This window comes from Nerophis lumbriciformis, linkage group LG22, assembly GCF_033978685.3.
Source record: "Nerophis lumbriciformis linkage group LG22, RoL_Nlum_v2.1, whole genome shotgun sequence".
Lineage (NCBI taxonomy): Eukaryota > Metazoa > Chordata > Actinopteri > Syngnathiformes > Syngnathidae > Nerophis > Nerophis lumbriciformis.
The window spans coordinates 2,469,126-2,493,760 of record NC_084569.2 but is presented as its reverse complement, the minus strand read 5'-3'; the positions used below and the strand labels follow the sequence as shown (position 1 = coordinate 2,493,760).

The 24,635-nt window shown below is 39.9% G+C and overlaps 1 protein-coding gene across 1 annotated transcript in view; it reads right to left on the bottom strand.

Annotated features, from left to right (window-relative positions):
- LOC133615682 (meiosis inhibitor protein 1) overlaps positions 1 to 24,635 on the bottom strand; it is a 149,365-nt gene that overhangs the window by 104,598 nt on the left and 20,132 nt on the right. The window contains exons 7-12 of the mRNA XM_061974446.2: positions 20,778 to 20,987; positions 18,758 to 18,921; positions 15,480 to 15,594; positions 15,263 to 15,382; positions 12,253 to 12,352; positions 2,907 to 3,041 (exon numbers count right to left, since the gene is read on the bottom strand). Of these exons, the coding sequence (XP_061830430.1) occupies positions 2,907 to 3,041; positions 12,253 to 12,352; positions 15,263 to 15,382; positions 15,480 to 15,594; positions 18,758 to 18,921; positions 20,778 to 20,987 (844 nt within the window). The remainder of the gene's footprint in view (positions 1 to 2,906; positions 3,042 to 12,252; positions 12,353 to 15,262; positions 15,383 to 15,479; positions 15,595 to 18,757; positions 18,922 to 20,777; positions 20,988 to 24,635) is intronic.

Below are 24,635 nucleotides of genomic sequence, written 5' to 3'. Positions count from 1 at the left end.
GATGTCAACATTGTGTATGTGCTGAAAGATTCATTTATGATTGTTTATCAAAATAAAACTATAGATGTCAACATTGTGTATGTGCTGAAAGATTCATTCATGATTGTTTATCAAAATATAACTATAGATGTCAACATTGTGTATGTGCTGAAAGATTAATTTATGATTGTTTATCAAAATATAACTATAGATGTCAACATTGTGTATGTGCTGAAAGATTCATTTATGATTGTTTATCAAAATAAAACTATAGATGTCAACATTGTGTATGTTCTGAAAGATTCATTTATGATTGTTTATCAAAATATAACTATAGATGTCAACATTATGTATGTGCTGAAATATTCATTCATGATTGTTGTCTCTGGTAAATGCTTAACTCTTTCAGGTTTTGCTCATGTTTAATTTATTTTATATAGACTGGTTGAGATGGTGCTTTTCGAAACACTCGTAGCAAACGTGTTTAAGAAATACAAATAATATCCATCTATTTTCTACAGCTTGTCCCTCTCAAAGGGTCACGGGGGGCTCAGAATAATATTTAGGTGGGAAGCACTAAATGTTAAAAGTATATTAAAAAAAAACCTTTACCGAAGTGATCACTGCAAACTCACGCATTCTTCGGCTCTGCTCCCTTGGACTGGAGTGCATGGTTTTTGAATCCAAGCAATAGTACAAAAGGTGACAATCCCTATCTCTAGGTGTTAAAATAAACCAATCCTAAAACTTAAAACATTTGCAATCAATTGTTTCATACAATTTGTCTGAGTAGTCCTTCAGAACAATGCCCATTGATGAACAATCTGATTTACAGCTTGCAAATGAGACAGATTATAGCATGTTGCCAATTTACGTCTGCAGTCCTAAAACAAATAGACAGTAAAACATTATCTTGTCGAAAACACACTCACAATAAATTGAGTCCAAGTGACGACGTGACTGAGAGTTTAGTAGGGGTGTAACGGTACGTGTATTTGTATTGAACCGTTTTGGTAGGGGGGTTTCGGTTCGGTTCGGAGGTGTACCGAATGAGTTTCCACACGGACATATTAAGTAGCGTAACGCACGTTGTGTAAACAATGCACACCGAGGCACAACACACGGCATGCTAGCAGCTAACGGGCTACGATGGACTGACCATACGTCCTCTTTTCACTGGACATGTCCTCTTTTGCGGGTCTGTCAGGGCGGAGTTTCTTAAATGCCTCAAATGTCCGGCATTTTGAGTTAGGGTTGCGTGTATTTTCAATGTACGTTCAGGGTTAAGAAGGGGTTAAAAACAAAACAAATTGTGCGTGCAGCAGCATTGGTGAGGGAGGGGCAGAGACAGAGAGAGAGAGAGAGTTATGATAAACGCGCATGCGTCGCCAGGCTCTGCTTTTTATCCATAGATTTATCACATTTATGAGCTTGGTCCGCATTGCCGGCAGTAAGTTTCCAGTGAGGGTTGGACTCCGCCAAGGCTGCCCTTTGTCACCGATTCTGTTCATAACCTTTATGGACAGAATTCCTAGGCGCAGTCAAGGCGTTGAGGGGATCTGGTTTGGTGGCTGCAGGATTAGGTCTCTGCTTTTTGCAGATGATGTGGTCCTGATGGCTTCATCTGGCCAGGATCTTCAGCTCTCACTGGATCGGTTCGCAGCCGAGTGTGAAGCGACTGGGATGAGAATCAGCACCTCCAAGTCCGAGTCCATGGTTCTCGCCCGGAAAAGGGTGGAGTGCCATCTCCGGGTTGGGGAGGAGATCTTGCCCCAAGTGGAGGAGTTCAAGTACCTCGGAGTCTTGTTCACGAGTGAGGGAAGAGTGAATGGTGAGATCGACAGGCGGATCGGTGCGGCGTCTTCAGTAATGCGGACGCTGTATCGATCCGTTGTGGTGAAGAAGGAGCTGAGCCGGAAGGCAAAGCTCTCAATTTACCGGTCGATCTACGTTCCCATCCTCACCTATGGTCATGAGCTTTGGGTTATGACCGAAAGGACAAGATCACGGGTACAAGCGGCCCAAATGAGTTTCCTCCGCCGGGTGGTGGGGCTCTCCCTTAGAGATAGGGTGAGAAGCTCTGCCATCCGGGGGGAGCTCAAAGTAAAGCTGCTGCTCCTCCACATCGAGAGGAGCCAGATGAGGTGGTTCGGGCATCTGGTCAGGATGCCACCCGAACGCCTCCCTAGGGAGGTGTTTAGGGCACGTCCGACCGGTAGGAGGCCGCGGGGAAGACCCAGGACACGTTGGGAAGACTATGTCTCCCGGCCGGCCTGGGAACGCCTCGGGGTCCCACAGGAAGAGCTGGACGAAGTGGCTGGGGAGAGGGAAGTCTGGGCTTCCCTGCTTAGGCTGCTGCCCCCGCGACCCGACCTCAGATAAGCGGAAGAAGATGGATGGATGAATTTTTTATTATCTATAGCAGGGGTGTCAAAAGTGTGCCCCGGAGGCCATTTGCGGCCCACAGCTAATGTTTTAAAGGCCCACGGCACATTCTAAAAATACTATTAAAATAAACAAAAACATAATAAAAGTGAAATAAAAAAGCTTAAAGGTTAAATGTAATTTAGAAAAAGTTGCAATGTTGACTAATAAAACAAAGCTGTTTTTTTTTTCTTTCAAACTGTCATTGCTCAAAACATAATATTGAATCAAAATCAATGTTATTATGAATTATTGACCTATCCAAGGTTCCCATTACTTCACATCAAATATTACACTAAGAAAAATATTTTTGGTGGAAGATTTTGCAAATTTGGTAAATAAATAACCCAAAAATGTATATTTTGTTGTTTTCTTACTGTACCGAAAATGAACTGAACCATGATCTCTAAACCGAGGTACGTACCAAACCGACATTTTTGTGTAGCGTTATACCCCTGGTGTTTAGGAAACAATGTTTTTCAAAGTGTCATGCTTGTATGTACCTAAAGAGGGCGGAGGCAGCACTTGCGACCTGCGTGGCCACTCGCAGGCAGGGGGAGGAGAGTCCAGCCACCACAGTCTGTGACACAGCCAGAAATCCTTCAGCACTGAGGAACAAGCGCACATTTGGAGGCTGCCTAAAAACAAAAAAAGTATTGGTCAATAGGATTAAATCGGCGACAACTAAAAGAAATGACTTGTGAAAACGTTTGGAAATTGAAGTTTTTGACAATACCGTGAATTGTTATCAAAAACATGTCGACTTGTTGTTTCTTGTCAAACCATGACATACAAACTTGTGAACCTGCGCTAAACACACTGGCACATTATAAACAAATAACACTTGACTGTTGACATTACAAATATCATCGGTGTTACTCATGACGTAGCAACAAGTCCATTGTGTCACTGATGCAACAACACCATAACCTATTATGTCAATACTTACACAGGAGTTTTTTTTATTTTTTTAAATTAAATCAACATAGAAAAAAACACACGATACACTTTCAACTAGTGCATCAACCCCCCGCCCCAAAAAAACCCTCCCTCCCCCATTCACACTCACACACACCCACTCACACAAAAGGGGTTGTTTCTTTCTGCCATCAATACTCTGGTTCCCACAACATGGACAACACTTCTGCAAGGGACAGTCCCTGAAGCACACTTGATTGTTTGTGCTGCTGGTCCACTAACATTTTCATTTAATTACTTCTTTTTTTTTTTTTTTTCTTCTCCCCTATGTAATTATTTTTATGTTGTTTACTTTCCCTTTTATCCAAGAAAATATTTATTCATCTCATCTATTAAAAAAAAATAAATTAAAAAAAATTTAAAAAAAGGAAAGAAAGGACCTTATCTTCACCAGACCTGGTTGTAAATGAAATTAGCTTCGTTTAAAGGTTGTTTTTTTTTAAAACCAGGTCCAGTCCAGACAATGTCCAAGTCGGGTCCAGCAACACACACCTTCATTCATGTACACCAGGGGTGCTCATTACGTCGATCGCGAGCTACCGGTCGATCTCGGAGGGTGTGTCAGTCGATCACCAGCCAGGCATTAAAAAAAATAGTCCTAAAAATGAGCGATCATAAATCTTCACAATGACGTCATTTTCATCACTTGATTGACATTCACGGCACCCGAGGGTCTTCTGAGATGACGCTGGCTGCTGCCAGCTCATTAAAATTACCGACTGGAAGGCGAGAAACACTTTATTTCAACAGACTCTGGCGCCGTACCTGTCGTCAAAACTCCAAAGACCGACTGCACAGTTGCACAGTTGCGCTAACAAAATAGGAGTCTCAGAAAGCTGGCGTGCACAAGCTAGCAAGCTACAGAGTTTGCCGACAATGTATTTCTTGTAAAGTGTATACAAAGGAGTACGGAAGCTGGACAAATAAGATGCCAAAAACCAACCACTTTCATGTGGTATTGGACAGAAAGGAGGACTTTTTTTCTCCTCCATTCGAAAATGCGGACCTTATCAGCACCACTGTCTGATTCCTATCAATGCAAGTCATCAGAATCAGGTAATACACCAACTTATATTCTTGTCTTCATGAAAGAAAGGAATCTATATGTGTTAAACATGCTTGTATTATCTTTAAACACCTTTAACTTATTAACAATATTAACTATATGTGTTAAACATGCTTGTATTATCTTTAAACACCTTTAACTTGTTAACAATATTAACTATATGTATTAAACATTCTTGTATTATCATTAAACACCTTTCATTTTTTAACAATATTAACTATGTGTTAAACATGCTTGTATTATCATTAAACACCTTTAACTTGTTAACAATATTAACTATATGTGTTAAACATGCTTGTATTATCTTTAAACACCTTTAACTGGTTAACAATATTAACTATATGTATTTAACATGCTTGTATTATCATTAAACACCTTTAATTTTTTAACAATATTAACTATATGAGTTAAACATGCTTTCATTATCTTTAAACACCCTTTACTTGTTAACAATATTAACTATATGTATTAAACATGCTTGTATTATCATTAAACACCTTTAATTTATTAACAATATTAACTATATGTGTTAAACATGCTTGCATTATCATTAAACACCTCTAACTTGTTAACAAAAACATATATTTCATAAATAAGTAAATATAAATGATATATATGAATGAGGTAGATCCCCACGACTTGATCAATTGAAAAGTAGCTCGCCTGCAGAAAAAGTGTGAGCACCCCTGATGTACACTGAGAAAAAAAAAGAAAGAAAAAAAAAACAGAAAATTTTGGAACACAACAGATTGCATATAATCTATAAACAAAATTACATTTTCAAAACAAAAACAAAAAAAAACAACAAAAAAATGTATGTACAGTCCAGCTTATGTTCAGGTCACTAAAAATTAGGGAATAAAACAACAGATAGCATATAATCTATAAACATAATTACACTTTCAACATAAGCCTTTGAGGACTTTTCATCTTTTTTTATGTTTTTTGGCATCATTATCGTTTTCAACCATGTAACTTTCTAAAGTTAAAAAACACTGAATAAATGTTTTAAAGAAAGTAATACTAAGTGAATATCTGTTTTTGGCCTTAAAAATAAACCTTTTACCGAGTACTATAATTAAATTGATTAAATCATGATTGTCAATGAACTCTCCCAAAATAACAGAAACCACATCAAGCTTCATAAACAAACCAATCCTTAAACACATTTTTTCAACTTCCACCCAAAAGGAAGACACAATATGACAATACCAAAACAAATGCAGGGTGGATTCAGACTCCTGACAACAAAATCGTCAGTCATCTGACTCTGTCATATTCCATAATTGTAACATTTTCCCCGTGGGTAAGAAGTTATAAATAATTTTAATTTGAAAATAACGATTTTGCACATCAATAGTAGTTTTATAGATTAGTTTGAATATGGCATCCCACGGCAACGGGCAGTCAAAAAAGTCCTCCCGTTACACCAGTGGTTCTCAAACTTTTTTTGTCATCCCCCACTTTGGACAAGGGGGAGTTTTCAAGCCCCACCTGCCCCCATCGCCCCAACAGAGCGCTAATGCCAAGCTTTAACATTTTCAAATTTATTGAACATCAAGTTGTATACATTCAAACTCAATAACATAAAATAACATCAAGTTCAATAATAAATAAAATAACTGTGCAGCTGTGGTATAACTTGCATCAAGTTCAATAATAAATCAAAAAAAGTGTTATAACTTGCATCACGTTCAATAATAAATCAAAAAAAGTGTTATAACTTGCATCAAGTTCAATAGTAAATCAAATAACTTGCATCAAGTTCAATAATAAATCAAAAAAAGTGTTATAACTTGCATCACGTTCAATAATAAATCAAAAAAAGTGTTATAACTTGCATCAAGTTCAATAATAAATCAAATAACTTGCATCAAGTTCAATAATAAATCAAAAAAAGTGTTATAACTTGCATCAAGTTCAATAATAAATAAAACAAAAGTGTTATAACTTGCATCAAGTTCAATAATAAATAAAAAAAAGTGTTATAACTTGCATCAAGTTCAATAATATATCAAATAACTTGCATCAAGTTCAATAATAAATAAAATAAAAGTGCCACTTTGCAATCTTTGCAAAAAAAAAAGGAGGAGCTATGCATTTGGCAAGTGACAGCACTTTTCCCCGGGAGAGCCACCTTGCTTCACTGTGAAACAGCACGGCTGTATGATCAGCTCCCATTTCCTCACACAGTGCAGAGAACAGTCGCATTTTCAGTGGTCGTGTTTTGATCAAATTGACCGCGCTCACAACATCTGTTAAAACCTCATTGAGTCCGGGGCTGAGCTGCCTTGACGCGAGTGCTTCCCGGTGAATGACACAGTGTGTGCCCGTCACATTTTTGTTTCTCTGCAGGCGCTGGCTCTGGCTCGACGACCTTTGAAGTGCGAGTCACAAATGTATATATTTGTGTAATTGTGGTCCACACATTAGCCTGCTACCCATCCGCGCAAAAGTTTGTTCCGCTTAGCCCCGCCCCCATTAGTTACTGTTGCTATGTCTGTCAAACTTTCGCTTCTACCGAGAAATTTAAAGCCTAGAGTAAAAATAAGTACCGGTAATTTCCATTTATTTATATAGCGGATTTCATAGACAGAATCACAAAGTGATTTACAGTGTGTATAGAAAATGAAAGCATAGTAAAAAAAATAATAATCTAAGAATATAATAAAAATAAAAATTTAAAGTGAAATTTCCTCCCGTTCCTCGCGCCCCACCTGTCATGTCTCTATTCCCCACCAGTGGGGCGCGCCCCACACTTTGAGAAACGCTGCGTTACACACAGGAGTTTGCTTTGCTCCAAAAACTGCAATGATTCCCTCCTTCAACGGGACTGCGGCATCAGATTTATGTGCATGCACGCACTGATCTGAAGGTCCCGTGATCCTATCACACTTACATATTTTGCTTATTCGGCATTTTAGAACTTCTTCCTGTGACACACACTATAACGGAAAAAACTTCCTGATGTCTCTTTGCGGTGAGGCGAACATCCAATTAAAATTGTGTCAACGTTCCAAAGACTTGGCAGTGTTTTACAGGCTGATGATATGTGAGCCAGCGGCTACTTCATTCAAATCTAATTAAATTTCCCGTGCAGCGTATATCAGCATCCTACAAGATGCTAGATTTTCAACTGAGGCTAAACATGATGTTCAGTACATAAACACGTTACAACCATAACTGTGTTGGATGTGATGACTTACCAGGGACACCATTAGTCATTTATGCTTTTACATACAGCACAGGTGTCAAACTCAAGGCCCCAGGCCAGATTTGGCCTGCCACTTCATTTAACATGGCCCATCATATCATTTAATTGTGGTATGCAATGTTATTTTTGCGGACTGTAATATGGGTTTATGTAGGATGCCACATCATTTATGTGGCCTGCCACTTTATTTAGGTGGCCTGCCACATCATTTACGTGGTTCACCAAATTATGTTACTGTATGTTGTAGAGATGCACGGATAGGCAATTATTTCATCCGCAACCGCATCAGAAAGTCGTCAACCATCCGTCATCCACCCGACCTAACATTTGATCAGAACCGCACCCGCCCGCACCCGCCCGTTGTTATATATCTAATATAGACGATGCAAGGCATTAGTGAGGTTATAAAGCTTTTGCCTGTTAAAGAAAGGAGACTGATCCAATGCAGTACAGACATTCGCGTGCCACGCTGTCACGACCCAGACGCACACCAGTGCGCAATCATATGGGAGCCGCGCTGAGCGCACCTCCAAGCGCGTCTCGCTGCCGGCGACGGCCGGGTATGGGCCCGACGCTCCAGCGCCATCCATTTTCAGGGCTAGTTGATTCGGCAGGTGGGTTGTTACACACTCCTTAGCGGGTTCCAACTTCCATGGCCACTGTCCTGCTGTCTAAATCAACCAGGGTGAGCCCCACCCCTTTCGTGAGCGCACTGCGCGCGGAGTGACCCCTGTTACGCGCCCCCGGCAACAGGGGTGGCGGGCAGGTAAGCTGCGCGGGCGGAGCGCGCGGAGTGACCCCTGTTACGAGCCCCCGGCCACGGGGGTGGCGGGCAGGTAAGCTGCTTACCTGCTGCGCGTGACGCCGGCCGCGGCGAAGGCGGACGAGGCGGGGTGTCGGTGCGGTGGGCGCGGTGGTGACCCTGGACGTGCGTCGGGCCCTTCTCGCGGATCGCCTCAGCTACGGCTCCCGGTGGGGCCCTCTTGGGGGAAGGGGCCTCGGTCCCGGACCCCGGCGAGGCGTCGGGGGCCTTCTCCGCTCCGTAAAAGTGTCCATCTCTTTCTTTTCTTTTTTCTTCTGTTGTGGCATATGCAGCAGGTGCCTGCTCATTTTTCGTATGTGGGTAACAACATTTAACTATGTATATATATTTACCAATTGGTTTAACTGCCACCCGCCTGAATCTATTTAAAGTCTAATTTTTTTTTATTTCAACCGCCCGACCCGACCCGCGGATAAAATCTAATTTTTTTTAATTTCATCCGCCCGATCCGCGGATAATCCGCGGACTCCGCGGTTGTGCCCGCAAACCGCGCATCTCTAGTATGTTGCCTGCAAAATGATGTGGCAGGCCACATCATTTATGCGGTCTGCCACATAATTTCATAAGGCAGGCCACAACACTTAATGTGGCCCGTCATATCATTTAAATTGGCCTAAAATGTCATTAGTTGTGGTCTGCCACATCATCTATGTTTCCTGACAATTTATTTAAGTGGCCTGCCACATCATTTATGTAGTCCGCCACATTATTTTATGTTGCCTGCCAAACTATTTATGTGGTTCGCCACATTAATTTATGTGACCTGCCAACTCATTTATGTGGTCCGCCACATTATTTTATGTGGCATGCCTTGAAATTAAATGTAGCCTGCCACATCATTTGTGGTCCGCCACATTATTTTATGTTGCCTGCCAAACTATTTACGTGGCCCACCACATTATTTTATGTGGTTCGCCACATTAATTTTTGTGACCTGCCACTTCATTTATGTGGTCCGCCACATCATTGTATGTAGCATGCCTTGAAATCAAATGTAGCCTGCCACATCATTTGTGGTCCGCCACATTATTTTATGTTGCCTGCCAAACTATTTATGTGGTTCGCCACATTATTTATGTGACCTGCCAACTCATTTATGTGGTCTGCCACATTATTTTATGTGGCATGCCTTGAAATTAAATGTAGCCTGCCATATCATTTGTGGTCCACCACATTATTTTATGTTGTTTGCCAAACTATTTACGTGGCCCACCACATTATTTTATGTGGTTCACCACATTAATTTTTGTGACCTGCCACCTCATTTATGTGGTCCGCCACATCATTGTATGTGGCATGCCTTGAAATCAAATGTAGCCTGCCACATCATTTGTGGTCCGCCACATAATTTTATAAGGCAGGCCACAACACTTAACGTGGCCCGTCATTTCATTAAAATTGGCCTAAAATGTCATTAGTTGTGGTCTGCCACATCATCTATGTTTCCTGACAATTTATTTAAGTGGCCTGCCACATCATTTATGTAGTCCGCCACATTATTTTATGTTGCCTGCCAAACTATTTATGTGGTTCGCCACATTAATTTATGTGACCTGCCAACTCATTTATGTGGTCTGCCACATTATTTTATGTGGCATGCCTTGAAATTAAATGTAGCCTGCCATATCATTTGTGGTCCACCACATTATTTTATGTTGTTTGCCAAACTATTTACGTGGCCCACCACATTATTTTATGTGGTTCACCACATTAATTTTTGTGACCTGCCACCTCATTTATGTGGTCCGCCACATCATTGTATGTGGCATGCCTTGAAATTAAATGTAGCCTGCCACATCATTTGTGGTCCGCCACATTATTTTATGTTGCCTGCCAAACTATTTACGTGGCCCACCACATTATTTTATGTGGTTCGCCACATTAATTTTTGTGACCTGCCACTTCATTTATGTGGTCCGCCACATCATTGTATGTAGCATGCCTTGAAATCAAATGTAGCCTGCCACATCATTTGTGGTCCGCCACATTATTTTATGTTGCCTGCCAAACTATTTATGTGGTTCGCCACATTAATTTATGTGACCTGCCAACTCATTTATGTGGTCTGCCACATTATTTTATGTGGCATGCCTTGAAATTAAATGTAGCCTGCCATATCATTTGTGGTCCACCACATTATTTTATGTTGTTTGCCAAACTATTTACGTGGCCCACCACATTATTTTATGTGGTTCACCACATTAATTTTTGTGACCTGCCACCTCATTTATGTGGTCCGCCACATCATTGTATGTGGCATGCCTTGAAATCAAATGTAGCCTGCCACATCATTTGTGGTCCGCCACATAATTTTATAAGGCAGGCCACAACACTTAACGTGGCCCGTCATTTCATTAAAATTGGCCTAAAATGTCATTAGTTGTGGTCTGCCACATCATCTATGTTTCCTGACAATTTATTTAAGTGGCCTGCCACATCATTTATGTAGTCCGCCACATTATTTTATGTTTCCTGCCAAACTATTTATGTGGTTCGCCGTATTAATTTATGTGACCTGCCAACTCATTTATGTGGTCCGCCACATTATTTTATGTGGCATGCCTTGAAATTAAATGTAGCCTGCCACATCATTTGTGGTCCACCACATTATTTTATGTTGCCTGCCAAACTATTTACGTGGCCCACCACGTTATTTTATGTGGTTCGCCACATTAATTTTTGTGACCTGCCACCTCATTTATGTGGTCTGCCACATCATTGTATGTGGCATGCCTTGAAATCAAATGTAGCCTGCCACATCATTTGTGGTCCGCCACATAATTTTATAAGGCAGGCCACAACACTTAACGTGGCCCGTCATATCATTTAAATTGGCCTAAAATGTCATTAGTTGTGGTCTGCCACATCATCTATGTTGCCTGACAATTTATTTAAGTGGCATGCCACATCATTTATGTAGTCCGCCACATTATTTTATGTTGCCTGCCAAACTATTTATGTGGTTCGCCACATTAATTTTTGTGACCTGCCAACTCATTTATCATTGTATGTGGCATGCCTTGAAATCAAATGTAGCCTGCCACTTCATTTTTGGTCCGCCACATTATTTTATGTTCCCTGACAAATTATTTATGTGGCCCGCCACATCATTTATGTGGCCCGCCAAATTATTTTTTGTGGTTCGCCACATTGATTACGTGGCCTGTCACCTGATTTATGTGGTCTGCCATGCTATTTGATGTGGCCTGCCATCATTGTATGTGGCATGCCTTAAAATTTAACGTAGCTCTAGTACATTATTTAACATGGCCCGCAATGTAGTTTATGTGGTCCACCACGTGATTTTATATGGCCTGCCAAATTATATCATGTGGCCTGCAAAAGCTGGACACACTTTCTGGCTAAATGTAGTTGTTCCTTCAATTTTAACAAAAATTGTACAGCATGCTGCAATTGCCTTTATAATACTAATTAATTAAATTCAACTAGTATTTTTTATTTTGGGTTATCAAAAATAAATACTTAGATATCTGCTTATAATTTCAAAGCAAGTTTTCCATCAAAAAAAGATGCTCATGTAACCAGGCTATTATACGTTTATATTCATATACTGTATATTCACTGTAACAAGTGGCCCTCTGAGAGACACTATAGTTGCGATGTGGCCCTCAAGGAAAAGGAGTTTGACACCCCTGACATACAGAATGCAGTACGTTTGTGTAGTGTGGTACCGTTATATTAAAACCGTGGGCAAAAAGTACAAACACTGTTGTAGGTAGACTAAAAAGAGTAACTATGTAGTCTCACCTCCTCAATATCTCAGTAAGAAGCACAAATCCTTGTTTCAGCACATCCATGTTGGTCAGCTGCAGTGTCTGTTTCAGACTGCGCACCAGGGATTCAATACCTGACACACAGGCACATTCTGTGTCACACAATGATTATATGATTAGAATTTCACCCCATACAGTATGGGGTGAAATGACTGCCAAAATTTCACAAACACACAAAAATGCTTTGACTCAGGCCCAACGATTCACAAGTAAAAAACTGTTTTCTATAAAAAAAACAATTCACTGCAATTACAAAAACAATTTGCAGGTATAAAAAACATTTTTTTCAAGTTGAAACTTTTGGCAGTAATATTTCCCCTGCACGATTCGATTCATAGTCGATATTTTCCCGATTCAAAAGGATTATCTATTCATTCAATACATAGGATTTCAGCAGGATCTACCCCAGTCTGCTGACATGCAAGCAGTGTAGTAGATTTTTGTAAAAAGCTTTTATAATTGTAAAGGGCAATGTTTTATCAACTGATTGCAATAATGTAAATTTGTTTTGAATACTAAATGAACCAAAAATATGACTTATTTTATCTTTTTGAAAATATTGGACACAGTGTGTTGTCAAGCTTATGAGATGTGATGCAAGTGTAAGCCACTGTGACACTATTGTTCTTTTTTATAAATGTCTAATGATAATGTCAATGAGGTATTTTTAATCACTGCTATGTTGAAATTGTAACTAATATTGATACTGTTGTTGATAATATTCATTTTTGTTTGACTACTTTTGGTTTGTCCTGTGTGGTGTTTGTGTCTCCTCTCAATTGCTGAGTGTTGCTGGCTCGGGTTTGGTTTTGGAATTGGATTGCATTGTTATGGTATTGATGTGTATTGTTTTGTTGGATTTATTAATTTAAAAAAAAAAAAAAGGAAAAAAAATAAATAAAGAAATAGATTTTTTTAAAATGAGAATCGATTCTGAATCACACAATGTGAGAATCGCGATTCGAATTCGAATCGATTTTTTCCCACACCCCTAGAATTTTGCCTATCGTTCATAATACTTATGCTAGACAAGAAGACAAAAGGTTTTTGTTTTTTCGCTTTCTAACAATGTTCTTGATGGCTAGCAATGCCGCTAATGGGAGCAATCAATTCTACCTCCAAATCACTTTAAAAATGCATTCAAAAACTGTCAACAATACTTCATTTACGTTCTGTAACCTATATAATAACCAAGCTGTAGCGACACTGTTATTGTAAGAGCGAACACTGAGGATTTGTTTTAGCGTAGTAACACATCAGCATGTTTCGGTATTGGCCATAAAAATGCTAACTACGGCAAGAGATAAGCGAGCTTCTACGTTTGAATTTGTAATGAACAACAATGCGATCGGACAATAACCTGTACTGAGTGAAAAACATGAACAATCCGTATCTGTAAAGTATTATTTCATGCTTTATTGGTACGCCGCTAGTTCGACAGTGTATGTGCTGTAGTGTACGGTGATGTGCTGCTTATATTATGAACAATAATAGTCTGCGTTTTTAGGGACAAAAAGTATTTGTTTGCCTGTGGACAAGAGGCCTAAAGGCAGAGAAAAGTATGCGTTTATTAAGTTAAAGTACCAAAGATAGTCACACCATACTTGCCAACCTTGAGACCTCCGATTTCAGGAGGTGGGGGGAGCGGGGGCGTGGTTGGGGGCGGGGCTAAGAGGGGAGGAGTATATTTACAGCTAGAATTCACCAAGTCAAGTATTTCATACATATATATATATATATATATATATATATATATAAGAAATACTTGACTTTCAGTGAATTCTAGCTGTATATATATTTATTTTATTATATATATATATATATATATATATATATATATACAATATATATATATATATATATAAATAAAAGAAATACTTGAATTTCAGTGTTCATTTATTTACACATATACACACACATAACACTCATCTACTCATTGTTGAGTTAAGGGTTGAATTGTCCATCCTTGTTCTATTCTCTGTCACTATTTTTCTAACCATGCTGAACACCCTTTCGCAGGTACCCAGAAAGGTTTCGAGTACCACCAAGCTAGCAAGCTACGGAGTTTGCCGCCAATGTATTTCTTGTAAAGTGTATAGAAACGCATATGGAAGCTGGACAAATAAGATGCCACAAAGCAACCACTTACATGTATTAGACAGAAAGGAAGACTTTTTTTTCTCTTCCATTCGAAAATGTGGACGTTATCATCACTACTGTCTGATTCCAATCAATGCGAGTCATCAGAATCAGGTAATACACCAACTTATATTCTTGTCTTCATGAAAGAAAGGAATCTATATGTGTTAAACATGCATGTATATTCATTAAAACACCTTTAACATGTAAACAAAAACGGCAAAATAAATAAATATAAATTATATACTGTATATATCAATGTATATATATATATATATATATATATATATATATATATATGTGTGTATGTTACTCATTAGTTACTCAGTACTTGAGTAGTTTTTCCACAACATACTTTTTACTTTTACTCAAGTAAATATTTGGGTGACTACTCCTTACTTTTACTTGAGTATTAAATCTCTAAAGTAACAGTACTCTTACTTGAGTACAAATTCTGGCTACTCTACCCACCTCTGGTCACGACCTACCCATCTCAGAGCGGACACTCTAACCACTAGGCCACTGAGTAGGTAGGTAGTGGATATGGCCTTTTGTCCGGTTGTCAAATGTTTGTGATGAGTCCTGCTCCAAGTTAGTCGGTTTCTTTATGTTCCGAGCCTTTTCCTCTTTTTGCATTTTGGACATGTCTGTTATTTTGTACGCGGTACTTCTGTATCTTTAGTTCTTCAATAAACCTTTTTGAGCAGAACTCAACTGTTGCTCTTGCCTTCCTTGTCGCCAGGTTTTCAACTGTGACACAGAAGTATTGTTTACAGTTTCACTGTCTATGCATCAACCCCGGCTAACTGCAAACACAAAAAACTGCTGAGGCAGAGCTCCCTCACCATAGACTGAGTGACACTGGGAGAAAAATAGTGGGTCTTCAATCAGCAACAGCAAGCAGCTGTAGAGGGACCAAAGCAGCAGCTCACTGCTTGTACTAACCAGACGATCAAATAGAAACTCTGCAAGGAAAGAGGGATTGAGATTAAAGGAGGCCTCGGAGGGACAAAATAACTAGCAATGCTAAAGAGCAGTAGACCGTAGTACAGTATATGGTACCTGGTACATCAGCTTTGATAAAAGAAGCACTGTAGTGACTGGGGGAATGAACCAGAATGGATGCAATGCATTTTGCACTGGTCACATGCAGTGCCTCTTCACCACTCAGCAGCAACTGAAAGACAAAGAATGGCTTTGTTAGAAGTCACCGATCAGAAGAAGGCACAAAGCCTTAAAATAATTTGCAGGCCTCCAATAGTTTTTTGATCCCCTGCTGATTTTGTAAGCTCATCTCCTTACAAATATATGAGCAGTCCATACTTTTGTGGTAGGCTTGTTTTAACAGAAAGAGACAGAATATCAATAGTGTAAAGCACGAAAAAAAGGCTATAAATTATTTTGTATTAGATTGTGTGGAATAAATATTTGAATCATCCAGCGAGAATTCGGACCCCCACAGTTCAGTTATGTGGCCAAAAAGCACAGAAATTAGTAAGAAGCTTCGAGAAAGAAAAAAAAGACCAATGATAATTTAAAAAGGGAAGACATTCGCGCGATTACATAATTATCCTCGCTCTGAAGCTTCATTCAAGAAACCCACAATTAAACAGGGAGAGCCTGTAAAAGATCTCAAGGGAGCTGGGACCAGAGTACCAAGAAAACCACAGCTGAAATAAACGGTGCACATCTGACTGGTTCAGAGAATGTGGTGGTCCGATGCCAACAAAATGACATATATTGTGGACCCTTGGCCTCGGTCTGAACTCTCAAGATGGGCCATTACCTTTTTTTTGTTCCTTGGTCTAAATCAGTCCAAACTACAGCCCGCATGCCAAGTGCAGCACGCCCGCGAGACGCCATGAGTTCAATAAAGCAGCGCTTTAAAATTAATCTCATATGCCGGTTAATCACTGTATGCTTCAAATTATTGCCACCTTATGGACGATGTGAGTAAATCAGGTCAATGAAATTTTCATGTACTTTAAAACTATAGCACAGCATTTACTTATATGACACAATACGAACAACCTTTCCTAGTCATGGTGCAAAAAAACCCAATAATAATGCAACTAATAAAAAGGTCAACACACATGGTGACCAATAACACAACCTGCTAACTGAACTTTGTGGATATTATGAAAAACGTCCAAACACCATAAAACAAATTCAAAATTACACCCATAGGGTGCATGATGGGAAATGTAATGTAAATGTAAAACACTCCATACTTATTCAGGTTTGAAGCATTTTAGCTGCTTGATATTTCTGATTGATTACAAAACTTTAAGAAGGTCGTCACGGAAGTAAACAAGGTAGGAGTCGAACTTTCACATACTCTTATGATCCAATTATACTAATAATATATCCATTATTTTAATTTATAATGTACATACACACAGTATATACATATGTATGTACATATATATATATATATATATATATATATATATATATGTATATATACCGTATTTTCCGCACTATTAGCCGCACCTAAAAACCACAAATTTACTCAAAAGCTGACAGTGCGGCTTATAACCCGGTGCGCTTTATATATGGATTAATATTAAGATTCATTTTCATAAAGTTTCGGTCTCGCAACTACGGTAAACAGCCGCCATCTTTTTTCCCCGTAGAAGAGGAAGTGCTTCTTCTTCTACGCAAGCAACCGCCAAGGTAAGCACCCGCCCCCATAGAAGAGGAAGCGCTTCTTCTTCTACTGTAAGCAACCACCCGCCCGCGTAGAAGAAGAAGAAGGGCGCGGATATTACGTTTCATTTCCTTTGTGTGTTTACATCTGTAAAGACCACAAAATGGCTCCTACTAAGCGACAGGTTTCCAAGACGCAATCTCTCCATCCGCACACGGACTACTATTTCACAGCAACTGCCTAAAGACTTTCAAGAAAAGCTGGCTACTTTCCGTGCATATTGTAAAAACAAGATAGCTGAAAAAAAGATCCGGCCAGAGAACATTATCAACATGGACGAGGTTCCACTGACTTTTGATATTCCTGTGAACCGCACTGTGGATACAACGGGAGCACGTACGGTGAATATTCGCACCACAGGGAATGAGAAGTCATCCTTCACTGTGGTTCTAGCTTGCCATGCTAATGGCGAGAAACTTCCACCCATGGTGATATTCAAAAGGAAGACCTTGCCAAAAGAGACCTTTCCAGCCGGCGTCATCATAAAAGCTAACTCGAAAGGATGGATGGATGAAGAAAAGATGAGCGAGTGGTTAAGGTAAGTTTACGCGAAGAGGCCGGATGGCTTTTTTCACGCAGCTCCGTCCATGTTGATATACGACTCCATGCGCGCCCACATCACGCTGGTTTTTAATATATTATTAAAGTTTGACTGACCTATCTGACTGTTTTTTTGACATTCCTTTAGCGCAGTTAGATGCGGCTTATAACACGGGGCGTCTTATAGGTGGACAAAGTTTTGAAATATGCCGTTCATTGAAGGCGCGGCTTATAACCCAGGGCGCCTTATGGTGCGGAAAATACGGTATATATATACTGTATATACATATAGATATGTATACACATACACACTATATATATATATCTATATATATATATATACACGTATAATGTGTGTGTGTGTACATATATATATATCTATATATATATGTATATATATATATGTGTGTGTGTGTATATGTATATGTATATACTGTATATATATATACTGTATATATATAGTTACTTTACATGCAGTCGGCTTTTAACCCGGCCAAATTTTTTTTATAGCCCAATGCTGCCCCCGAGTCAAAAAGTTTGGACAACCCTGGTGTAAATGTCGAGTCATTAAGGAATAATGTGGCTAGAAAATTTAAAAGGGGACAGCCTGACATTGAATTTGTACTACCTAGCTTTGACTTTGCCTACCACTGTTATTGTCATTGCAAATGTTGACTGGGCTATCTCGGCACACCGGGAAGGTTACAAACTACCAAAAGCAAGCACTTTTGTTTAAATCCAACATGGTTGCCATATGTCTTTGTAGCTTAATTGTGTTTGATCGAATACATGAGAAGGATAGCTGATATTCACATAGACTATTGATCTGGATGACTTGCTTGTGTGAATAAACAATTGTGGTCTCCAACAGGATACTAGTGTCATGAGGCTTTCTGCAATGTCAACCATTACTGAGTTAATCCAACGTGACGTCATCTACACATTGGTTCCCCAGACATGAAGCAAAAATATTTTTCCAAAGCCAAAACTCCCCAATTCCCTTTATAAAGGACACATTAATCCTGGATTAGAGCTCCTCTGTATCCAAATACAAGCTTTGGTGGTGCAGGCAGGATGTTTGGACAGAGACCTTTTTCAGGATGAGAGGCAGGTGGCAGTGGTCAGAAGTCTGTTGTTCTTGGTCCTGGCTGCTGATGTGGATGGTCTGAGTCTGGCTGGTCATGAACTGAACGCCGGTGTTACTCATAAGAACTGACACTGCCTCTCCCCACTGCACGAGAAGCCACAGTAGAGCTGTGAGGTGGAAGATATAGTCAATAAGGGTCATTGAACGTCAAACATTCTATCTGTAAATCCGTATCTTGCATGAGTGATATTCACTTTTTGCTATCATCGCAATTCCACACATTCCACACATTTTTATACAAAACCCAAAAGCAGTGAAATTGTCACATTGCGTAAATGGTAAATAAAAAGAGAATACAACAAATCCTTTTCAACTTATATTCAATTGAATAGACTGCAAAGACAAGATACTTAACGTTCGAACTAGAAAACTTTGTTCTTTTTTGCAAATATTAGCTCATTTGGAATTTGATCCCTGCAACATGTTTCAAAAAAGCTGGCACAAGTGGCAAAAAAGAGTGAGAAAGTTGAGGAATGCTCATCAAAGACTTATTTGGAACATCCCACAGGTGAACAGGCTAATTGGGAACAGTTGGGTGCCATGATTGGGTATAAAAGCAGCTTCCATGAAATGCTCAGTCAGTCACAAACAAGGACGGGGCGAGGGTCACCGCTTTGTCAACAAATGCCTGAGCAAATTGTTTAAGAACGACATTTCTCAAGCAGCTATGGCAAGGAATTTAGGGATTTCACCATCTGCGCTCTGTGATATCATCAAAAGGTTCAGAGAATCTGGAGAAATCACTGCACGTAAGCGGCAAGGCCAAAAAATAACATTGAATGCCTGTGACCTTGGATCCCTCAGGCGGTACTGCATCAAAATGCGACATCGGTGTGTAATGGATATCACCACATGGGCTCAGGAACACTTCAGAAAACCACTGTCAGTAACTACAGTTGGTCGCTACATCTGTAAGTGCAAGTTAAAACTCTACTATGCAAAGCCAAAGCCATTTATCAACAACACCCAGAAACACTTCGCTAAGATGGACTGATGCAAAGTGGAAAAGTGTTCTGTGGTCTGACGAGTCCACATTTAAAATCATTTTTGGAGACTGTGGACGTCGTGTCCTCCGGACCAAAGAGGAAAAGAACCATCCAGACTGTTCTAGGCGCAAAGTGTAAAAGGCAGCATGTGTGATGGTATGGGGGTGTATTAGTGCCCAAGGCATGGGTAACTTACACATCTGTGAAGGCGCCATTAATGTTGAAAGGTACATACAGGTTTTGGAGCAACATATGTTGCCACTCAAGCAACGTTATCATGGACGCCCCTGCTTATTTCAGCAAGACAATGCCAAGCCACATTCTGCACGTGTTACAACAGAGTGGCTTCATAGTAAAAGAGTGCGGGTATTAGACTGGCCTGCCTGTAGTCCAGACCTGTCTCCCATTGGAAATGTGTGGCGCAATATCAATCAATCAATCAAAGTTTATTTATATAGCCCTAAATCACAAGTGTCTCAAAGGGCTGCACAAGCCACAACGACATCCTAGGTATAGCCCACATATATGAAGGCTCAAATATCACAACGGAGACCCTAGACTGTTGAACAACTTAAGCTGTACATCAAGCAAGAATGGGAAAGAATTCCACCTGAAAAGCTTCAAAAATGTGTCTCCTCAGTTCCCAAACCTTTACTGAGTGTTGTTAAAAGGAAAGGCCATGTAACACAGTGGTAAAAATGCTTTTTTTGCAATTTGTTGCTGCCATTCAATTCTAAGTTCATGATTATTTGCAAAAAAAAAAAAAAGTTTCTATGTTTTAATATTAAATATCTTTGCAGTCTATTCAATTGAATATAAGTTGAAATGGATTTGCAAATCATTGTATTCTCTTTTTATTTACCATTTACACAACGTGACAACTTCACTGGGTTTTGTATTTACTACATCCCTTTCGAGCGTTTATCTGCGTTTCTTAAAGTCATTTCAAGTTTAAACATTCAACATCGTTTTCTCACCAATACAATTGTTGATAAGCTGGGGGGAGCTGGCATTGGCAAAGGTCTGCAGCAACAGGACACACACTCTGTCCCGAAGGGGGACGGGCAGGGCGTGGGCCGGCGAACCCCCAGCGGCCCCCAACGTCTTGAGCCACACATAGATGATTGAAGCCTTCAGCCCTTCATCCGGATACAACAAGACCGAGCACAGGCGGTCAAGCAAGGGAGCTGGAGGACAAAGATGGCAGTGAGCACATGTCATGAAAGGAAATAGGGAATTTAAAAGCAATTAGGAAAATGCAGTACATGGGTTGTACTTGTATAGCGCTTTTCTACCTTCAAGGTACTCAAAGCGCTTTGACACTACTTCCACATTTACCCATTCACACACACATTCACACACTGATGGAGGGAGCTGCCATGCAAGGCGCTAACCAGCACCCATCAGGAGCAAGGGTGAAGTGTCTTGCTCAGGACACAACGGACATGACGAGGTTGGTACTAGGTGGGGATTGAACTAGGGACCCTCGGGTTGCGCACGGCCACTCTTCCACTGCGCCACGCCGTCCCATACATACACACTGTACTAGTGTTGGGCGATTAAAGTCAATTGAAACTGACATTTAGCACTTTTAACTGACAGAAAACTGCTGTGGGGATTATTTAGATGATTCCCCCTTTGTCATTGTATCTCTATTTAAAATACAGTACTGATTGTGTACGGATAAGCGGAAGAAGATGGATGGATGGATGGATGGATACTGATTGTGTAGTTACATGACAGAAAGCCAGGTGTCGCAAAGTGCAAAGCTGCCTGAAACCCAGTAGAAGAAGAAGTATCTATGTAACAAAGTGTCATGGAGGACAACTGAAACACTATGCCAACAGTACAACGTGAGCAGCTTGTACCTAAAAGGAATCCTGTGTTAAGTTGTTCGGTCACACCTTAGGATGACGTCGATCAAAAAGTCGAGAAGTACTTAATAATCACGCATTTTTCGAAATCTAGGTTCAGGTTTTCATGGTTTAGAATTTTGCCATAAATGCCCAGCTGTTCTGAAGTCTACAGTAAAGAGACGTACTTCATCACCTCGCCTGGTTATTGCCTCCAACTCAATATATTACAACAACATTGCTGTTTACGGCTGACAAACTGCTTTACGGTAGAATAAAACATGACTGCTGTTGTTGTGTGTTGTTACCGCGCTGGGAGGACGTTAATGAAACTGCCCAACAATAAACCCACATAAGAAACCAAGAACTCGCCCTCGATCATTCTACAGTTATAACGTGTTTGGGCAGGCGCGCTGTTTATATTGTGGGAAAGCGGACGTGAATACAGGCTGTTGACACGTCACTCAGGTCCGCATGGAGCTGGAGGGGGCGTGGCTTCCAGCTACGCCTGAATTTCGGGAGATTTTCGGGAGAAAATTTGTCCCGGGAGGTTTTCGGGACAGGCGCTGAATTTCGGGAGTCTCCCGGAAAATCCGGGAGGGTTGGCAAGTATGCTTTATAGGTAAGAGTTATCCCATGATTATTTCTATTCTTAATGAAGCTGCACGTCATATTTGAGTGCATTTACACTTCCATGAACACTGACAGAAGACTGAAGTGACATTTAAGTAAGCAAGTTGTTTCTTACGCAGAATCAGGCTCTTTCATAGAAAAGTAAATGTCAAGTAGAAGCACATAAATCATAACAAGCTATAGGCTGTGAAAGCGAGACTGCAGGAAGGAAATGTTTTAAAGAAGACGGCGCTGCAGGTGCAAACAGGAAGAGAGACTCTGGCGAGGAAAGACGAGAAGCGTTGACAAAGAAGGCGAGTCAAGCTTAGTGAAGCAGATCAAAAGCCATGCAAGGCTTCAGGACATATTTGATAAAAGTATAGGAGGCGGCCAAGATGAGGCAAAGCGAGAGAAAGGGGCTGATAAGACATAAGACTTGACATAAATGTAAGTCAAATGTTGTTATTATGAGGAGAAGAAACATTTGTTTGGGAAAATAATGAGTCTGCTCGCGCTTATTTAACCCCGACACACTCAAATGCTAACCGTCCTGAACTCAACAATGTGGAGACGCCTACTTAAAACATCAACTACACTACCAAGCTGAAGCTAGCAACAACACAGCTCATCTGTTTGTGTTGTTGTGAACGACATCATGGATGTAACATTATTCTACAAACAATGGTTGCAACTTGAGAGGCTCACTCTTTTTTTTTTTTTAACAGACTCAAGTGAGTCGCCATTTTACTGGTCAGGCTGAGAACAACAGCACAGCACGCTTCCCCCTTCACAATAGTAGTAATCCCGTCTGACTGTCCTAACAAAATAAAGGTATCAACAACTTACCTTGCACAATGATAATGTACCTAAAGCACTTATTGATACATTTACAAAATAATTATGCTTTGACTTAAAATACTGGTCAAAATTGTCCGAAGATGTATTGCACCAATAAATGTGAGGATTTTTGCGATTAATTAAACCAGTGGTTCTTAACCTTGTTGGAGGTACCGAACCCCACCAGTTTCATATACGCATTCACCCAACCCTTCTTTAGTGAAAGATACAATTTTGTTTTTTTTCAAATTCAAGACAAAGTTATTATATGTTTTTGGTAACACTTTAGTATGGGGAACATATTCTAAGTAACAAAGACTTAATTTAGAGTTATTTGGCTAGGGTCAGGGTTAGGGTTAGAGGGTTAGGGCCAGGGTTAGAGGGTTAGGGTTATAATAAGGCCATGCCGAATAAGGCATTAATAAGTACTTAATAATGACTAGTTAAGAACCAATATGTTACTAATTTGCATGTTAATAAGCAACTAATTAATGGTGAATATGTTCCCCATACTAAAGTGTTACCATGTTTTTTTACTGGTGCACAAAATGAAGCGTGCATGAACATCACCTTGTTCAAAGAACAAAACCAACACAGTGCATAAACTCACAACAAATTACACACCTGCAAATCAGTCTGACTTCTGCTGTTGCCGTATCCGTAATACGCCGATAGGGAGAAGTTTTTATTTACACGATGAGTCGGGTGTGTCTTGGCTTCCGCCGAAACCCTGAGCCCGACTCACCGAACCCCTAGGGTTCCATTGAACCCAGGTTAAGAACCACTGAATTAAACACAAAAAGCACAAAATAAGTGTAAAAGGTAAAAAACTGTATTAAAAACAAACTGGGAAAATTAAATGTTATTGTTTTTTTATATTGCTATTGTTATCTAAATATATTGTTATTGCTATTGTGTCATTTTACTTGTTGTGGTATATGTGTTACTATTTTATATCCATGTTTTTTTTACACTTAATTTAAAGTTGAGTTTTTCATGTTTTCACATTAATCAATAATCGTGTTATTAATCGTGATTACATTATCAATCAAAATAATCCTGGTTATTATTTTTGCCATGATCGTCCAACACTACTTTGCTGGCAAAAAAGGTGACTCCCCACTATCTGCATTGTTAGCCGCCTCTTGCTAGCAGTTCTTCACGATTTAGGAAGCACAAAAAACAGAAAGAAGTGTGTTTTTGTCTCACTTTAGATTTGCGAAGGAATGGGCAGGAAAAAAAAGGCAGTTCCTTATAAGCGAGGCAGCCAAAATCATGATCGTGAATTAGGGATGTCCCGATCCAGGTTTTTGCACTTCCGATCCGATACCGATATTGTTTTTGCATTTCCGATCCGATACCGATACTGACCGATACCGATACTGACAGATACTGGCCTATCCAAGCATGTATTAAAGTTTAAAGTTATTTAGCCTACTTAGTTGTCAGAATCATGTTGAAAAGGGTTTTAGTACTCTTGATAACAACTAGCCAGCTGAATTAGGGGAGTTTGAATAATACACAATGGTTGGT